At 42.5% G+C, this 20,807-nt stretch overlaps 1 protein-coding gene across 6 annotated transcripts in view; it reads left to right on the top strand.

The window, feature by feature from the left end:
- Positions 1 to 20,807, top strand: part of AK1 (adenylate kinase 1) — a 112,670-nt gene that overhangs the window by 54,385 nt on the left and 37,478 nt on the right. The window contains exon 1 of one of the 6 annotated variants that reach the window (XM_069748219.1): positions 10,870 to 10,941. The exons of 3 other annotated variants lie outside the window; for them this stretch is intronic. In XM_069748219.1, the coding sequence (XP_069604320.1) occupies positions 10,903 to 10,941 (39 nt within the window). In that variant the 5' untranslated portion in view covers positions 10,870 to 10,902. Of the gene's footprint in view, positions 1 to 10,869; positions 10,942 to 13,481; positions 13,570 to 19,844; positions 20,137 to 20,807 lie in introns of those variants that run through there. 2 more of the 6 variants (XM_069748224.1, XM_069748223.1) reach the window with 2 other exon arrangements.

Genomic DNA, 20,807 nt, shown 5'->3' with positions numbered 1-20,807 from the left:
AACCTAGAATATAAGACATAATTTCAGTTGTTTCACACTTTTTGTTAAGTATATAATTCCACATGTGTTAGTTCATAGCTTTGATGCCTTTAGTGTGAATGTACAATTTTCATAGTCATGAAAATGCAGAAAAATCTTTAAATGAGAAGGTGTGCCCAAACTTTTGGTCCTGACTGTGTGTGTATGTATATATATATATATATATACTGTATATATATATATATATATATATATATATATATATGTATGTATATATATATATATATATATATATATATATATATGTATGTATATATATATATATATATATATATATATATATATATATATATATACATACATATATATTATGTCGCCTTAAAAGGAGGGGGGCCCAGACACATTTCCTGCCCAGGGGCCCCAAGCTGTCTGTGTCCACCCCTGGAATGAGGGTATAGGGAGCAGAAGCAACATATTTTTTTGAACCATGGGTGACTCCTTGATTAACTAATAGTTCCACAATTGCTGATATTGTCTGCTATAAGTTAATATTAAAGTGTTTTTTTTCCAGTCTATAATATTAGTAATCTATCTGTAGGATATCATCAATACCAGATAGATGTGATGTAGGACATCAGTATGAGATTGGTGGAGATCTGACTCCCGGCATCTCCACCGATCAATTGTTTGCAGGTGCAGAGTGGCACAGAGCTGTAGATTGTGTAGTGGCCACGAGTGGTACTGAAGCTATCACATTCACTTGTATGATATGGTAGAGAGCTTTGCAATTTCTATGTCAGCGCTGCCTCTTATATCAACTGATGGGTGGGGGATGATAGAAGTTACAATAATGTTTTGAGTAAGTTAAGGTTGGGGGATAAATGGATGATATTGTTATGATCCGGTGACCTTGGAGCAGCATGAAAGTTTCTCTGGAGTAGGTGGAAACTATACTGACCGCAAATCCTGAACTGACACCGCAACTAGAAGTAGCCGTGGGGTGTGTCTAACAAATCCTAGACACCTCGACACAGCCGGAGTACTAAATACCCCTATAGATGGAAATAGGAAATCTACCTTGCCTCAGAGCAGAACCCCAAAGGATAGGCAGCCCCCCACAAATATTGACTGTGAGTAGTAGAGGAAAAGACACACACAGGCAGGAAACAGGATTTAGCAAAAGAGGCCACTCTAGCTAAAATAGGAAAGGATAGGACAGAATACTAAGCGGTCAGTATTAAAACCCTTCCAAAAATATCCACAGCAGAAAATACAAAAAATTCCACCATCTAACTAAAGATGTGGAGCGTATATCTGCAACTCCAGAGAATCCAACAAGACTGAGAAAACACTGACACAATCTAAGCTGGACAAGAGAAAACAAATGAATAGCACAGAATTATTAAGCACACAGCATGTGTGCCACAGAAACAAAAACCAGACACTTATCTTTGCTGAATTGGCAGCAAGGCAGGAGGAACCAGACAAAGATCCAAAACCTCCCAGAACCATGGACAACTGGCAAAGACTAATGAATCCTGCACACCTAAATATCCCAGTCAGAACTGCAATCAGCAGATACACCTGGCCAGGACTGCAACTCAGGGACAACTGCATTCCCACCTACAACCACTGAAGGGAACCCAAAAGCAGAATTCACAACAGATATAGAGGACACAGAGAAAGAAAGACAATTTTCCATGCACATAAGGTTTGTACATTTGCTAGTTGAGCTATAAATGACTGTTTTAGTAAATTATTAGTCATTTATGAAAAAAAAAATTGCAATGATTACCCCTTCATGACCGGGGGATTTTTCGTTTTTCCGTGTTCGTTTTTCGCTCCCCTCCTTCCCAGAGCCATAACTTTTTTATTTTTCCGTCAATTTGGCCATGTGAGGGCTTATTTTTTGCGGGACGAGTTGTACTTTTGAACGACATCATTGGTTTTAGCATGTCGTGTACTAGAAAACGGGAAAAAAATTCCAAGTGCGGTGAAATTGCAAAAAAAGTGCAATCCCACACTTGTTTTTTGTTTGGCTTTTTTGCTATGTTCACTAAATGCTAAAAATGACCTGCCATTATGATTCTCCAGGTCATTACGAGTTCATAGACACCAAACATGACTAGGTTATTTTTTATCTAAAGTGGTGAAAAAAAATTCCAAACTTTGCTAAAAATTAAAAAAAAAAATTGCGCCATTTTCCGATACTCGTAGCGTCTCCATTTTTCGTGATCTGGGGTCAGTTGAGGGCTTATTTTTTGCGTGCCGAGATGACGTTTTTAATGATAGCATTTCGGTGCAGATACGTTCTTTTGATCGCCCGTTATTGCATTTTAATGCAATGTCGCGGCGACAAAAAAACGTAATTCTGGCGTTTCGAGTTTTTTTCCCGCTACGCTGTTTAGCGATCAGGTTAATACTTTTTTTTATTTGATAGATCGGGCAATTCTGAGCGCGGCGATACCAAATATGCGTAGATTTGATATTTGTTTTATTGATTTATTTTGATTGGGGCGAAAGGGGGGTGATTTAAACTTTTATGTTTTTTTTATTTTTTTCACATTTTTTTTAACTTTTTTTTTTAACTTTTGCCATGCTTCAATAGCCTCCATGGGAGGCTAGAAGAAGGCACAGCACGATCGGCTCTGCTACATAGCAGCGATCTGCTGATCGCTGCTATGTAGCAGAATTGCACGTGTGCTGTGAGCGCCGACCACAGGGTGGCGCTCACAGCGACGGGCAATCAGTAACCATAGAGGTCTCAAGGACCTCTATGGCTACAATGGAGACGCATCGCCGACCCCCGGACATGTGACGGGGGTCGGCGATGACGTCATTTCCGGCCGCCCGGCCGGAAGCGGTAGTTAAATGCCGCTGTCTGCGTTTGACAGCGGCATTTAACTAGTTAATAGGTGCGGGCAGATCGCGATTCTGCCCGCGCCTATTACGGGCACATGTCAGCTGTTCAAAACAGCTGACATGTCCCGGCTTTGGTGCGGGCTCACCGCGGAGCCCTGCATCAAAGCAGGGGAGCCGGCATCGGACGGTATAGTACGTCCGATGCCGGTAAGGGGTTAACATCTCCACTGGGATGAAAAAAAATGCAAATGAGAGAGTTTCCGGAGTGCAGCCTCGTGGAGTATTCCAGCAGGTTATGGTAATGATATTCCCTGAAGTCAGTACTACACCAGTGCTGGGAATCATTAGTCTCACATACACGTCTTCTCTGGTCTTCATTTACATTTTACATGTGAGAATGTACAGCATATTGTGCTCAAATTGGTAACTGTTTCCTAATTATATCTATATGGTAGAAAACTATGTGACAAGTATAGAGCTGCCATTGTTTATAAGGCTACTTTCACACTTCCGTCTTTTGTCCTCCATCGCAATCCGTCGGTTTGGGCAAAAAACGGATCCTGCAAATGTGCTCGCAGAATGCGTTTTTTGCCCATAGACTTGTATTCGCGACGGATCACAACGGATCTGTCGTGTTTTTGCAGACGCGACACACAAAAGAAGTTCAATGTAACTTTTTTTTTGCGTCGCGTCCGCCATTTTCAACCACGCATGCGCGGCCGAAACTCCGCCCCCTCCTCCCCGGACTGCAGAATGGGCAGCGGATGTGTTGAAAAACTGTATCTGCTGCCCACGTCGTGCAGTAATTTCACAACTTCCGTCGGTACGTCGGCCCGACGAATTGTGACGGGCCCGTACTGACGGAAATGTGAAAGTAGCCTTACATACAAGTTGTCTCCTACTTTTCTTGGACCCCTGAATGGCGGTCAGGGTAGAATTTCAGCTGTTGGTCCTTGACTTCAAAGGTTTTCCATTAAAAGCGATGTACGAATTTACAAATCCTGTCTGCGTTCTTACAAAAAACAATGGCACTGTATTCGGGCTATGTGTGGTACTACCAAATTCACGTGAATAGGGCCGAGCAGCAGTACCAGACATATCCAGGAGACATGAGTGGCGCTGTTTTTGGAAGAAGGCTACCGTGTTTTTTGAATCTCGTACAAATCTTCAAAAAGGGTTATCTGACAAGGGTCATTCTTTGAATAATCAAAAGATATGCTATAAATATTTTTGGATGTCAGTACCACATATGGATTTAAAAAAACTGACCATCACATCCAAACATAGAATAAGTGTGAACAGGTGCTGAACCTAGAGTCACCAACTCGTATAAAGTCAAATAAATAAGGCAGCACACTGCGGCACTAAAACATGCAAACATGAAAATTGAACTGCATTACTGCACTAGAAATATGAAAAAATGAGAGCATTTAGACTTTATGAAGCGATGGCCGGGGGGCCACCACTGTGCAGGATGACTACTGTACACAAGATGAGGTGCAAACAACAAAGGGTTGATTTATTAGAAGGCAAGGAATGAAGGGAATGAGGAAGATGCAAACAGGGGTTTACAATGGCAAAAGACAATGTACATGTGTTATCTTTCCTGTAAAATAGCACAGTGCTACAACTATTACAGACTCAGAATATGTCTCACAAGCAAGTTTAAACAATTAACAAATAACGATGCTACTCTATGTATAACCTCCCTGGCCTTTACTAAGCAGGCCACACGGCTCCCGTGTACTGACTATTGAAGCCTACACTAGGCCCTAACAGGTGCACCAAACAAAAACAGACTCACGGTGATGTTGGGGACTCAGGTCCAGTCCCAGGGGGCCCCCAGAAGTCCAATATGGTGGTGTGCACGGCTTTCTGTCAGCTCTGTGAAACGTGGTCTTCTCCTTGCTTATGGATCCTAGGGATGCTCCTGGAAACTGTAAGTCCCTTTCTCAGTATCTTTGTGGCTTCACAAACTAGCACAGGACAGCCACCTTTGCTGTACCCGGAAAAGTCTTGCAAATTTCACAAGTAAACTTCGTCCCAAGCTGTAGGACCTTTCTTGTAGCAAACAGCACACAGTTCTCAGTCTCTAGCAGCTTCAGCTCACACACACAGTTCAGGCTCAACTCCTCCCCTCATCCTAGGGCAGTTTATCTTCACCGTCTATCGCAGGGGGAAGCAGGATATTCCATCGCACCAGACAAGGGGGTGCTGTCTCTTAAAGTGGCAGCGTGTTACTGTTCATAACAGCACTACCCTCTTACATTTATATGAGTCACAGGTGTTTTAATCGCAGCAGGTCCATTACCCCTCCACAGAGAGAGAGAAATTTAGTCTAAAGGTACCGTCACATTAAGCAACGCTGCAGCGATATAGACAACGATGCCAATCGCTGCAGCGTCGCTGTTTAGTCGTTGTGTGGTCGCTGGAGAGCTGTCACACAGACAGCTCTCCAGCGACCAACGATGCCGAAGTCCCCAGGTAACCAGGGTAAACATCGGGTTACTAAGCGCAGGGCCGCGCTTAGTAACCCGATGTTTACCCTGGTTACCATTGTAAATGTAAAGAAAAAAAACACTAACATACTTACATTCCGGTGTCTGTCACGTCCCCCGGCGTCAGCTTCTCTGCACTGTGTAAGCGCCGGCCGTAAAGCAGAGCGGTGACGTCACCGCTGTGCTCTGCTTTACGGCCGGCCAGTGCTGACACAGTGCAGGGAAGCTGACATCGGGGGACGCGACAGACACCGGAATGTAAGTATGTAGTGGTTTTTTTTTTTACATTCACAATGGTAACCAGGGTAAATATTGGGTTACTAAGCGTGGCCCTGCGCTTAGTAACCCGATGTTTACCCTGGTTACAAGTGAACACATCGCTGGATCGGCGTCACACACGCCGATTCAGCGATGTCAGCGGGTGATCCAGCGACGAAATAAAGTTCTGGCCTTCTAGCTCCGACCAGCGATGTCACAGCAGGATCCTGATCGCTGCTGCGTGTCAAACACAACGATATTGCTATCCAGGATGCTGCAACGTCACAGATCGCTATCGTTATCGTTCTAAAGTTGCTCAGTGTGAAGGTACCTTTAGAAGAGGTTTCACAAGTACCCATTCAGATGAAGACGTTTATTCTAAGCGAGGAAAGGCAAGTGTGGGACCTGGTATAAGAGAGATGCCCTAATGTGGCTACCAGGTACACATAAATTTGGCCAATTTATGCGCTAAACGCTCTCATTTTTTCATATTTCTAGTGCAGTAATGCAGTTCAATTTTCATGTTTCATGTTTGCATGTTTTAGCGCCGCAGTGTGCTGCCTTATTTGAGTACCACATATGGGGCCTGCACCTATATCTAAAATAGGGGGGTTTCCCACCTGTGTCCGCCACTCTGAGCAGTGGTGCAGACAGGAGGCCACTGGCCGCAGAAGGAAGCCAGAGATGAGAGCCCACAGTGACACTCAGGGAGCGCGGCTGGGCTCCTGTAGGGTCCATACTGAGGTGCAGAATCACTCATTGGGTACAGGCAGTGCTCGCTTCAGCGCTATTAATCAAAATATGACAAAGGGCTCAGTATACAAAAGGAGAGGGAGTAACAGTGCACCAATGATGCACCAAAGCCCGCTCATTTGAATAAAAAATGTTTTTTTCTGCCAAAGGAACCACTAATATCTATACTACAGATATGATTTTAATAGAGGCTAAGTCCCCTACATATATAAGTAGTTTAATTAGCGTACTTGGGGGATAACAGTCTCCCTTTCAGACCCTTTATTACTGCTTATTTTATAATTGTAGGGGGACGTTTTAGGAGCGGAGATCAATAAAAAAAAAAGTTTGATTTCCCCAGATACAATGCCACTCTTGTCTATCTCCTGTGTCTAGTTTTGAAGCTCAGCCTTATACACAGTAGTTACAATCCATAATATCAAATGGACAATGAAGAGAAAGCTTTGCTTCCAGGTGGTTTTTGCATTGCTTAGACTCTTTTATCGTAGACTTTACACGATTTCTCTATCTAATGGAATTGTCTTTTTTTCTATTCCTTTATACATTGCGGTAGGCGCATCCAAATGTTTACAGATTTTTACTTAAAAAAGCATGTCTGAAAGCCTCCCCATGAGCCAGGTCCACGTGCTCATTATTTATTTCAGTGACATGATGCCTGGGATATTCTAGATCTTGTAAGATGTAATTATATTTCTCTGTGTGATTATATAAATATTCATCCAGCCGCTGAAGCCCGGAGCAAAGTCAAATCCACAGAAAGGACTAAGAGGGATAAAGTGGGGTAGACCACTCTGCATGAAGAGAATAAATGCAATACTTTATTACACTATGGCTTTATTATTTACTTTATGTTACATTACATTTTTATATTATGCAACTATAAGTTCAGGCAATTGCATTCAATCTGTTATTTGGTGAGAGTCTGGTTTCTGGTAAAGTCTGGAAAATAATCTGGTTAGTTTTTTTTTTTTAACTGTTGCTTATATCCTTCCTGCAAATAATTAAAGGCTTTTTTTTATATTTTAATGCTAGTTGTTTTTTTTTTTCAATAGTATATCTTATTATTTATATCCTGGCAGATTTTCTCTTGCTATGGGTGATGTAGTGCTCAAACTCCTCTTCTGGTAAGGCTACTTTCACACTTCCGTCATTTGGGCTGTGTCGCAATGCGTCGTTTTGGAGAAAAACGCATCCTGCAAAGTTGCCCGCAGGATGCGTTTTTTCTCCATAGACTTGCATTTACAACGCATTGCGACATATGGCCACACATTGCATCCGTTGTACGACGGATGCGTCGTGTTTTGGCGAACCGTCGGCACAAAAAAAGTTCAATGTAACTTTTTATGCGACGTGTCCACCATTTTCGACAGCGCATGCGCGGCTGGAACTCCGCCCCCTCCTCCCTGCTCATCACAATGGGCAGCGGATGCATTGTAAAACTGCATCCGCTGCCCACGTTGTGCTAAATTTAGCACAACATCCGTCGGTACGTCGGGCCGACGGTTTGCGACGGCCCCGTACCGACGGAAGTGTGAAAGTAGCCTTACTTGTTCGGTCACATGCTATACATCATGCTCAGAATTTATCCCATATAATTGACAAAGGCTCAATTGCTCTTAGCGCATGTGCTGTTTAATCATTGCACATGCGCTGTTTAATCGTTGCACATGTGCGGTTTAATAGTTGTGCATGCGCCAGGAGAAAAAGCACTTTAGTATGTGACATCATCTACCAAAAATATCACAAATGCACAAAAATTAAATTTTACAGTGTATATACCTTCATGGTTGATACGTTGCTGCCGACTCAACTCTATAGTATAATCCATAGTTCTTTTTAGAAAAATACATATGTCCATCAGAATCAACAAGGGTATAGAATTAGATTTAAATAAAGGTGAAGAATAAGTCTTAGAAGCTTATATCTGTCTTACGGGTATGTAACCAAGTTCCTGCAAAATTTCAGCAGTGTAAAAACTTCAGTGAAACCCAAAGATGTAAATAGTGCTGTGGATTTCATTGGGAAAATTGTGCAAATTTTCTGCAATGCGATGTCTGAAATACACACTGACCAACGAAATTGACATGTTGTGGATTTCTGCAACTCAGGTCAATTTCCACACTGAATTATTTCCGCAGCAAGATAATGAGATTTAGTTAAATCTCATTCCCGTCTCTGCGTCTTTAATTGTTTTCTCAAACAATCAGCTGAGCTCAGAAGTTCAGTGACTCGTGTGTAATAACCTGCAGATGATAAATATGTTTATGGGCGCTGTGAAACCAGAAAGTCAGTGACCAGCTTGGGTAAGGTGACACTATCTGTATCTGGAGCAGGTAACGGATCATTTCACCTTCCCGTGTGACATTTCACTCCCTCTAAGAAGGACAGTCACGGATATTATGTAAGAGCCTGTGTGCACACTACTCAGCCCATCATGTGACTGTGACCCTTTAAAGCAGTGTTTCTCAACTCCAGTCCTCAAAACCCCACAACAGGTCATGTTTTCAGGATTTCCTTAGTATTGCATAGGCGATGGAATTAATGCTTGAGCAGGTGATGAAATTATCACCTGTGCAATACTAAGGATATCCTGAAAACATGACCTGTTGTGGGGTCTTGAGGACTGGAGATGAGAAACACTGAGAACCTGTAAGGAGACAAGGTTGGTGGCCATTTTGACCATTGGTATTAGCGTGCATGTATGTGCAGCTGTAGTGATACTAGACGAGGGTGATCCATACTTAGAACCTGTAAGGAGACAAGGTTGGTGGCCATTTTGACCCTATTAGGTAGGAGCTCTGGGCCAGGATGTAATGTGACCTAGGTCTAGGAATCTGAAGAGGTGACAGGATGTGGAGGGTCCATGAAGGGCAGCAGCTGTTCACAGCCCCCATTCATCTTCCTGACATTTACTGTTATATATGAGTGTTTGAACATATAGATTGGCTGCAATTATGTGTTCTAGAAACGCCTCCCATATATATAGTTGTTTTATATTTTTGTGCATTTCTATATATAGTGCCAACATAGATGACTGCAAATTATATTCACGTTGGTCACAGTTTTCACTGGACTCATAATCTAGCCTACAAACATGTATATAGCAGTATGTTTAACTAGTCGGTGTGCAAATATTACATTCACACCTTAAAGAGCTACACCTAGCTAGATAGGAAATCAGGATTGTAGGAAGAATCGTTCAATGACCGTCAGCTTGCCAAGCTTTCTAATTTTGCACAGAAAATCCCTGCGAACCCAGTCCAACAGTGTGCATTACTGTATGTTTTGGTGAAGCCTTGAATGCATACATCAGTTTGGGGCATTCAGATATTGGTCAGTAGATTGTACTCTGGGCTGATTGGGATTCACTGCAGAACAGCAACTGTCTTTTAAATGGGGTCGTCATGAATAAACTTCACATCAATCAGTCTCTCAACCTCAGATTACTCTGATCACCAGGAGTTGTCCGGTGAAGAGACATGATCGCCGATCCTCGAGATAGATGTTAACATATAGATCAATGGAGATCTGACTGCTTGGACCTGCATGATCCGCAGAATGGGGCAGTAGTGTGCATACTCAGCTGCCGCTCCATTTATTTTCTATGGGACTGTCGATCGCAGCACTCACTTTTTCTAGCAGACCAATAAAGAATGAATGGAGCACTGCTGGTCCATACTACTTGGGATAAAACTTCACTATTCTGCAGATCGGTGCAGGTCGGACTCCCGCTGATCTACAGTATGTTATCTATGATGTCATCACACAACCCCTTTAATTGGCACTCAGCTAGGCCCAAGAATAAGGAGGCTGGACAGCACTCAAATTATACCAAACACACGATGGAGGACTTATTTGAACATCGGTGATATGTCCATGGACCCGAAATTATTCCCAAAATCAATATGCTGTAGCAACGATAAACTGCCCAAGCTTTTTAACACTGAATAGAGATCTCCATAACTTGACATCGCTGACTTGGTGCCCCTGTTTGTGGTGACAAACCTTCTATGTCTCATCTCCTGTCTGATTTCCTGTTGGTCACAGCTCTCCTCCTCCCCCTCTCTGCATAATGACCTCTGCATAGGTCACAGAGCATGCCCATAATAGCCTCTAATAGATGTCACTGTGTCATCTCCAGCCTGAAGGTTCCTCCATGTGGCTGCTGTAAAGCGTATCTCTGAATGAGCCACATTGTCAGGATCATTGGGGTCCCAGCAGACAGTAATGTATTCTCCATCGTACAGATAAAAGATAACTTACTATCCTGGGAATAAACTTTTCTAAAAAAAAGTAATAGTGTGGGCTGCTGCCCCCTGTGGATAAACTAGGTATGACATGCCCCACCACAAGATTATGCTGTACAGTATATGAAGACTTCTGTGCAGGATCCTTATAACGCTCTGCACAAGGAGCTTCAGGGAATGATCACTGGAAATGAAGAGCGGCAGTGAAGGGCTGTTGTGACAGCACAAATTAGGTTTATTCTTTCAGCTCATTAAATATAGATAGAAAAAGCATTAGCGCCTGGTAGTATTAGCAGAAGCAGCTCATGGCCAGACAGGCGGGAGAGAAGCAAGACAGGAGCACGGTAAGGTAAAACTTATGTCACATTATCAGCAGCCAATGCGTCTATATTCTACCGTAATGGACAGTGTTATAGAAAAATAGCTGTGTATAGGGCCTGGGGAGGTTTGTCCTAGGGATATGTACACACACGTACAAGAAAATCCAAAACATGTGCACAACTATATATGCCCTAGGCATAGCGCTAAGAGTGGGTTTTAGTAGGTATTATTTTTTTGTTTATTTTTCTGTGTTTTTTTGCAAAATATGCTATGTCCAGATGTTTGCTGGGAGGCAAGAGAGAAATATTAGCATTTAATTTTTTTGTTTTTGTTTTGTACTTCTATTTCCCCCCCCACTTTTTTTGTATTTCTGGGAGCATGCTACAGGTATGTTTTTTTTTATTTTTCTTAGTGCATTTTGTTGCGTTTTTCTCTCATATACTTCTATGGTTTTTTTTCTTCTATGTTAATCTGAACGGCCTTTTTGGTGTCTTTTTTTTAGTTATATATTTGACATAAATCATGTGATTCTATGAGAAAGCTCTGAATTAATGATTTATGAATCACATGACTTGTCATGTTAAAAGCGCTACTAAAAGAAAAGCAACAGAAAAAAAAACTTTGGTTCTAAAATACATTAAAGAAAAGAAATAAAAAAGAAAAGAAAAAGAAAATATAGTGCAAAAAATGTGACTAGGCTAGTGTTGTTACGTGCATTTTAGGCCAGGGTCACACGAGAGTGGAATACGGATGACGGAGAGGAGCAAAAACAACACATTGCACTCGGACCAATGTTTCTCTATGGAGCAGCTTCCATCAGCCGTATATTTCTCAGCCGTATTTAACGGGCTGAGAAAATCGCGGCATGCTGCGATTGTCAGCGTATTCCTACAAAAATCCGCCAATGCAAGTCTATGGGGGCGAGAACAATAGGGATTACACACGGACCACATGTCTGCCTTGCGTGAAATACGCACCAGTGTTCTATAGAAAAGCTGGTAATTCAGTGCGGTGTACAGTAAAATCACACTGACAGGTTAGAAGAGAATAGATAGAATAAATGTGTACACATAGTATAGGTATATAAATATATGTCATTAAGACACATATATTTATATATCATACAGCGCCAGGTAGCATAAAAGACGGTACTTCAATTGCCGGCTTTTGCTATCTCCTTACCAAACCAGAGAGGATATGAGGCATGGTTTACATACAGTAAACCTATTTCATATCTATTACATTTTTACATATCTCTCACTAATAATGTTAGTAGTGTGTGTGGGCAAACTTTGGGAGCTCTAGGTGTTAAAATAAAGGGTTAAATCACGGGAAAAACTGGCGTGGGCTCCTGCGCAATTTTCTCCGCCAGAGTGGGAAAGCTAGTGACTGTGGACAGATATTAATAGCCTAGAGAGGCTCCCAGGTGGCAAAAAACTCATATGAACTGTAGCGTGAGAAAATATTCAGAAAAATTCCCACGCTACAGTTCAAATGAGTTTATGCTAGTCACCGAAGCTACGTTACCTTCATTTCATTCATTCCCCAGTCTTTTACAGCCTGGAGCAGCAGCATTAGCAGCACTCTTGGTTATAACTGTACTTAACCCCCTTCAGATGGATTTACAGCCTGGGACATGACTATGGCGAACAGGTATGGGATATTGGTGCTTTTTTATTTTGGATTTTTTTTCAGGAGAACGAGGGTGTTCTGTTGGATTGAGAGTACAATAAAGAATAATAAAACCCTGTGTCTTTCTTTCTTTCATTAAAATACTTTATTCTTAATGTGTGTGTGTTTTTTGTAACCCTTTCAGACTAGTGGCTTAATAATGGATATGTGTCTTATTGACACATCTCCATTATTAACCAGGCTTAATGTCACCTTACAATAGCAAGGTGACATTAACCCCTTATTACCCCATATCCCACCACTACAGGGGATTGGGAAGAGAGAGGCTAAGTGCCGTAATAGGCGCATCTTACAGATGTGCCTTTTCTGGGGTGGCTGGGGGCAGATGTTTTTAGCCGGGGGGGGGGGCCAATAACCATGACCCCTCTCTAGGCTATTAATATTTGTCCTCAGTCACTGGCTTTCCCACTCTGGCGGAGAAAATTACACGGGAGCCCACGCCAGTTTTTTCCGTGATTTAACCCTTTATTTTAACACCTAGAGCTCCCAAATTTTGCACACACACACTACTAACATTATTAGTGAGGGATATGTAAAAATCTAACAGATATGAAATGGTTTACTGTATGTAAACCATGTCTCATATCCTGTCGGGTTTGGTAAGGACTTAGCAAAAGCCGGCAATTGAATTACCGGCTTTTATGCTGTCTAGCTCTGTATGAGATATATATATATATATATATATATATATATGTTTTCATGAATATTTGAGCCCATGGATCCATTATATGAAGAAAATCTTGCCGTACGGATGACACACGGATATTTTTTGGTGAAAAAAAATCGCATCCTCGCATTGAATACGGATCACTGTTCAGGAAATTATCCACTTATCTCGGCCATAAAAAACAAACCGTATTTTTATACTTTAGGTGTGACCCCGGCCTTAAACTCCATATCAGCAGGGGTTTATGAGGAATCGCTCCTGTCAAACCAATCTAATCAGTTTTTATGAATAGGTAAGCTATAGATTGGATCAAGGTGAGTCATTGGACGTGGAATATCTTGATTTTGCCAAAGCGTTTGATACCGTGCCGCACAAGAGGTTGGTGCACAAAATGAGAATGCTGGGTCTGGGGGAAAATGTGTGTAAATGGGTAAGTAACTGGCTTAGTGATCGTAAGCAGATGGTGGTTATAAATGGTATATTCTCTAACTGGGTCGCTGTGACCAGTGGGGTACCGCCGGGGTCAGTGTTGGGACCTATTCTCTTCAACATATTTATTAATGACCTGGTAGAAGGTTTACACAGTAAAATATTGATATTTGCAAATGATACAAAACTATAAAGCAGTCAATACATGAGAAGATCGTATTCTGCCACAGATGGATGTGGGTAAGTTGGAAACTTGGGCCGATAGGTGGCAGACGCGGTTTAACAATGATAAATGTAAGGTTATGCACATGGGAAGAAAGAATCAATATCACCATTACACACTGAACAGGAAACCACTTGGTAAATCTGACATGGAGAAGGACTTGGGGATCCTAGTTAATGATAAACTTACCTGGAGCAGCCAGTGCCAGGCAGCGGCTGCCAAGGCAAACAGGATCATGGGGTGCATTAAAAGAGGTCTGGATACACAAGATGAGAGCATTATACTGCCTCTGTACAAATCCCTGGTTAGACCACTCATGGAGTACTGTGCACAGTTTTGGGCTCCGGTGCTCAGGAAGGATATAACAGAAGTAGAGCGAGTACAAAGGAGGACAACAAAATTAACAAAGGGGATCTGGGAACTACAATACCCAGAGAGATTAGCAAAATTAGGATTATTTAGTCTAGAAAAAAGACGACTGAGGGACGATCTAATAACCATGTATAAGTATATAAGGGGACAATACAAATATCTCTCTGAGGATCTGTTTATACCAAGGAAGGTGACGGTTACAAGGGGACATTCTCTGCGTCTGGAGGAGAGAAGGTTTTTCCACCAACATAGAAGAGGATTCTTTACCGTTAGGGCAGTGAGAATCTGGAATTCCTTGCCTGAGGAGGTGGTGATGGCGAACTCAGTCGAGGGGTTCAAGAGAGGCCTGGATGTCTTCCTGGAGCGTAACAATATTGTATCTTACAGTAATTAGGATTAGTGATGAGCGAGTGTACTCGTTGCTCGGGTTTTCCCGAGCACTCTTGGGTGATCTCCGAGTATTTGTTATTGCTTGGAGATATAGTTTTCATCGCCTCAGTTGCATGATTTACGGCTGCGAGATACGCTGAATACATGTGAGGAATGCCTGTTTATTAGGGAATTCCCACATGTATTTAGCCTGTCCAGCAGTTGTAAATCATGCAACTGAGGCGATGAAAACTATACCTCTGAGCAATAACAAATACTCGGGAAAACCCGAGCAACGGGTACACTCGCTCATTACTAATTAGGTTCTTTAGAAGGACATAGATCTGGGGATTTATTCTGACGGAATATAGGCTGAACTGAATGGACAAATGTCTTTTTGAGGCCTTGCTAACTATGTTACTATGCTACTATGTTATGTAGTAGAACACCAAAAAGTGGTAGTGATCCTTGTATCTTTCCGCCTGAGGGAAAAGGAAATTTAAAGCCCAACTTAGCACCGGTGTAACAGGCCATACTATACCCCAATTCCAGACTATACCTGGGGTTAAAGCTGCCTAGGTTTGATTAATACCCTGGGTATATTATGGCCTAGGTCAATTTATATTACGGGGTATAAATTGGCCTAGGCCATTTCATATCTCCTCATGCCAGATTATACCCCCCTTGATATCAGCAGCGCTGAGTGATATACACAAGAATTACTTAATTTTTCAACATGTTATTAGGGGTTCAGGTGTTTCAGGTAAGTTATGTGAGACAGTAAGACTTAAATCTTAAAGTCCTAAACACATAGACTTTTATAACTCGAACCAGAAAAACTTCAATCAGTAAAAATATTAGACTTCCACAAAGATATGAGGTAAAGAATCCTGCCGCACTTCTTAGTAGTTACACATTACAAGCAGCTGTGTCTCTGAATTGGATAGAAAGAGATCTGCACACTTTGCAACCAATCAGACTAAGGCCGGGGTCACACTTGCGAGTGTGATGCGAGAAACTCGCGCCTCAGTACCCGGCACTGCAGCGTGCCACTGCATGTACACCCTGGCCTAAGGGTGAGAAAACCAGTGAAGTGATAAGATCCAGTTACAATTGCATTCTAAGGTAAAAACACTTATCTTAGGCTGCTTTCACACTTGCGTCGGTACGGGGCCGTCGCAATGCGTCGGCCCGACGTACGTTGTGCAAATTCGGCACAACGTGGGCAGCGGATGCAATTGTTCAACGCATGCGCTGCCCATTCTATGTCCCGGGGAGGAGGGGGCGGAGTTCCATCCGCGCATGCGCAGTCGGAAATGGCGGATCCGACGTACGAAAAAATGTTACATTGAACGTTTTTTCGTGACGACGGTCCGCCAAAACAAGACGGATCCAGTGCACGACGGACACGACGTATGGCCATACTTCGCGATCCGTCGGCAATACAAGTCTATGGGCAAAAAACGCATCCTGCGGGCACATTTGCAGGATCCGTTTTTGCCCCAAAACGATGCATTGCGACGGATAAAAAAAAACGCAAGTGTGAAAGTAGCCTTACTGGACAACAGTGTAATCTCAGATTACCAGTCACAATGTATTGCAAGATCAATCTTCATTATGTGATTAACAACACAAATACCTTCCCACCATGTGTAAGTCAGTTTTAAGTTATCAAAAAATGCTATCTAAAATCTGTCTCACAAGGGCTCATAAAATAGAGGAGTGTATTATAGCCTGGGGGGTATAGTTAAGCCTAGGCTATTTTACACCCCCAGGTAGAGTTTGGCCTAGGACAGTATTTTTCCACGGGGTATACTCTGGCCTGGGCCAAGCTATACCCGAGTTTATTCTGGACAGGGATTAACGTGGCCTGTTACACTGGAACGCACTAACCCACCTCACTGTGTCCACTTTTGGGGTGCAGTTTACGTAAATCCTGCCCCTTTTCAGGCTGGAGCTGCTGAAATTTTCCAGGACTGTCTAGAATTTTTTGATACAGTCCCCGCAATTTTGTGTGCCCCAGACTGAAAAGGCTCCAGTGGGCTTTCTGGGGTCGGTTGAGGCTTTTCCCTGCAGGGCCAGGGTGGCCAAATTCAGGACAGTTGGCAAATATCATATACTTACACTGTTTATCTGTAAACGCTGGTGCTTTTGACTACTTTTATAACTAAGGAAATATTTGAGTTCATAACAATATTGTCCACGACAAAACAGGAGGATTCCTGCTCCCACTGAAAACACCTTACATAACTGTAGGCTGAACACTTGACTACTGCAAGCTCTTCCAAAAAGTATACACTGTTGGCCAGACGGTGGGAGAAGCAGACAAGCAGCCTGTCAGTCATTGGCTTCTTTGCCTTGTATACAAAGGATTGGACATGTTGAGATCCAACTTGGTTGATCCTTATTTTCCCCAGCTTTTGTTGGGGGAGACTCTGGTGACCCTCACACACATAATGTAGTCACTGAAATCTAGAGGGCATCCTAATTCAACCACCAAAAGCGTGGACTTATTTGACATTGCCAGGTATTCAGTTTTATTGCTGCAACACAGGGCATCACCTCCTATACTTAGGCCCCCTTCACACATCTGTATAAAACCGCTGCTGGAAAAAAACAGTATTAGGCCAGTCTCACACGTCCAGATATTTCCGGTACCGGAAGAAACGGTCCCGGAGCTATTCGTGTCCGTGTGTGCACGTAGGCCATCCGTGTGTCATCTGTGTGCTATCCGTGTGTCCGTGTTTATCGTCCGTGTGCTGTCAGTGTGTCCGTGTATTGAAACAATTTGTTTAAATTTTAACCCTATGACTTTAAAAAAAAGCACACAGACAGCACACGGACGGCATCCATGTGCGGTACGTGTTTACACGCACATATTTACTTTAATGGGTCCGTGTGATCCGTGTGCTCCCACGAACACTGGCATGTCTCCGTGTTTTGCACACGGACACACAGTCCGTGAAAACACGCTGACATCTGCAGAGACATATTTATTTTAATGTGTCTACGTGAGTCAGTGTCTCCGGTACGTGAGGAAACTGTCGCCACATGCACCGGAGCCAGTGACGTGTGAAACCAGCCGTAGGCTATGTGCACACGTAAAATGGTACCCTGCGGATTTTTCTGCTGCAGATTTGATAAATCCGCAGTGGAAAACCGCTGCGGATTTATCGCGGTTTTTCTGCGGTTTTCACTGCGGTTTTACAACTGCGGTTTTCCATAGGGGCAGTTGTAATGCGCAGAAAGAAGTGACATGCTGCGGAATCTAAACCGCTGCGTTTCCGCGCGTTTTTTTCCGCAGCATGTGCACAGCGTTTTTTGTTTCCCATAGGTTTACATTGAACTGTAAACGCATGGGAAACTGCTGCGGATCCGCAGCTGCGGAAACGCTGCGGATCCGCAGCAAAATCTGCATCGTGTGCACATAACCGTAGTGTCATAAGTGTTTTGGACCAGTATGCAATCAATGTTTTTGTGGTATCACATGATACTGATGACATTTCCTGTATAAAACTGTGTGTGAAACCACTGTAGGGTATGTGCACATGACATCTTTTTTAGGCGAATTCCGCCACGGAAACTGGTTGTTTTTTGGAGTGTTTTTGTTTTTTAAAAAAATGCTAGCAATTTTCTTCATTATTCAATGGGGAGGAAATAAAAAGTGGAAAATGACTGTAAGAAAAATGTTCATAAAAACCATAAGAAAACCCTCCCAAAAAATGCTGGCTGAAAACAACAACAACAAAAAAGTCTGCAGAACACTCAGGAATAACCGTAAAATCAACACAAAAGATGCTTCAGGAATAAGAAAAAATTCCAGAGTCTTCTGCTTGAAATTCTCGGTTTGCCTGAGTTTCAAAGAAGTTGCGTGCACAGAGCTATGTGAGGAATTTTTTTTAGTTTGTTTTTTTTTTACTGAAAAAGTTTTGAGAATGCAAATCGGAAAAAAAAAATTGTGCGGGTCACTTTGAAGCAGATACTGATAGACCCTGTACAATCAAAGCCAAGCAAAAAAAATTCATAAAAAAAAATTGTTTCCAAACTTTTGAAAGGTATATGAATAAGATGTTGGTCTTTTCAAAGCTGGTCGCTCCTTAATTCACTCAAAAAAGCTCTAAATAAATGCTAAACGAATGAACATATGCACTGCAATGTAAAAATGACTTTATTTCAGTCTTTGGAGCTTCTTTTAAAGGCTTCACATTTCCAAATATGCAAATGTGATAAAATAAGTGATCTTAGGGCAGTGGTCCCCAACTCCAGGCCTCGAGGGCCGCCAACAGTGCAGGTTTTCAGGATTTCCTTAGTATTGCACAGGGGTTGGAATCATCACCTGTGCAGATGGTCACATTACCACCGATGCAATACTAAAGAAATCCTGAAAACCTGCACTGTTGGCGGCCCTCGAGGCCTGGAGTTGGGGACCCCTGTCTTAGGGTATGTACACACGTAGGTGGGATGTCTACGGATTTTTCCGCACCTGTTTTTGTAAATCCGCAGGTAAACCACACTGCGGACTACCTGCGGAATTACCGCGTTTTTTGTGCGGATTCCACCTGCGGTTTTACACCTGCGGATTCCTATTATGGAGCAGGTGTAAACCGCAGCGGAACCCGCACAGAGAATTGACATGCTGCGGAATAATAAACGAAGCATTTCCGCGCGTTTTTTTCCGAAGCATGTGCACTGCAGATTTTGTTTTCGATAGGTTTACATGGTACTGTAAACTCATGGAAAACAGCTGCAGATCCACAGCATCAAAACCGTTGCGGATCCGCAGCAAAATCCGCAGCGTGTGCACATACTCTGACCGTTCTTCACTTCCGCTAATTTACACAGTACAAGTTAAAACAAAAACACCAACAGTGAAAACATCGCAAAAACGACCGAAAAGACTGCAAAAGCTTCCTTAGTTGAAAAACAGCCGGCGTTTACAGAAACCTTTTTTGTTTGAAAAAGTTCTGACTTTTGGAAGAAGGGAGGAATAAATGAAAATGCAAAAATGAAAATTGGCTGTCACGGGAAGGGATTAATTATACAGAAGGAATAAGATTTATGTATGAAATTAATTTCCGGAAATCAGATCACAGGATGTGGAAGTTTCACAATATGTTTTCCAGAAATATATAGAGTATTTATCAATTCTTGTCAGGATAAGCGCCTCCCATATTAAGGTGTGAGATCAGAGATCAGGTAATAGCAGACAGATGGAGCTCAGCAGGTGAACCTTCGCTTTCAGCTTGGAAGCCCAAGAGTTAACTCCTTTAGCTCCATCACAGCCTGCGTCATTCTGATTCTTGCTCTCAGCCTCCGCTCTTCTGCAGCTCCCTGTTCTCCTGAATGTTAGTTATCTCATGTATGGCAAAAGGCTGACATGCTGAGCCCTGCCATCCCACTGCACCGCTCACCTGTCAGCTGAGGAGGCGCCCTCTGCAACATCAAGGTCATCAGTGTTTTCTCTAGGTAACGTGTGCACCTACAGTATATGTATAGCTCTCCTATAGTATATATGCATTTTATCATTGGGTTCCCTTTGTAAGGCATGTGTCTGATCTGTAGGCATTATTGCATTTACATGGGGTTTGAGCTTTGCTCTTCGACTTGCGTGAATGCTGCCAGGTCTTGTGTTTGGTGCCTGCACAGGCGTGGGGGAAATTCTCCATAAAACAAAGGTGTCATTGTTCAATGCTCTAATAAATGCTACTATATCATCCAGTGCTGATATTTATTGGGCACATGGTGCCAAACATAGAAAATCCTCTCCATAATATATAGGTGAGACATGGCCATGTGGGGGTTGGCATACATGGACCCAAGTTGTATTTTGTTGATTTGGGGATTTTAGTGTTTACATGAAATCAAGACATTTCTGCACCAAAAAGAAATCTCTAGGCAGGAAAATCTATGCTTTAAAATATGCATTTTTGGTGTGGTTTTTACACTTTTTATTTGTGTGAAAAATGCTCCAAAAATACTAAAATAATTTACATGTTGAGGACGTGTGTGCAAGAGCTTTCAGAAACATAATTTACTTTGTTGGTATTGTAAAACGGTGTTTCCCCACCCTACAGAAAAATACAACATGTCAACAGTTCCTAAGAGGACCCATGTTTTGCCAAAAAATAAATGGGTCT

This window comes from Ranitomeya imitator, chromosome 2 (assembly GCF_032444005.1).
Source record: "Ranitomeya imitator isolate aRanImi1 chromosome 2, aRanImi1.pri, whole genome shotgun sequence".
Taxonomy (NCBI): domain Eukaryota; kingdom Metazoa; phylum Chordata; class Amphibia; order Anura; family Dendrobatidae; genus Ranitomeya; species Ranitomeya imitator.
Note: the sequence above shows the minus strand (reverse complement) of the source record. Positions and strands in the feature narration are given on the sequence as shown.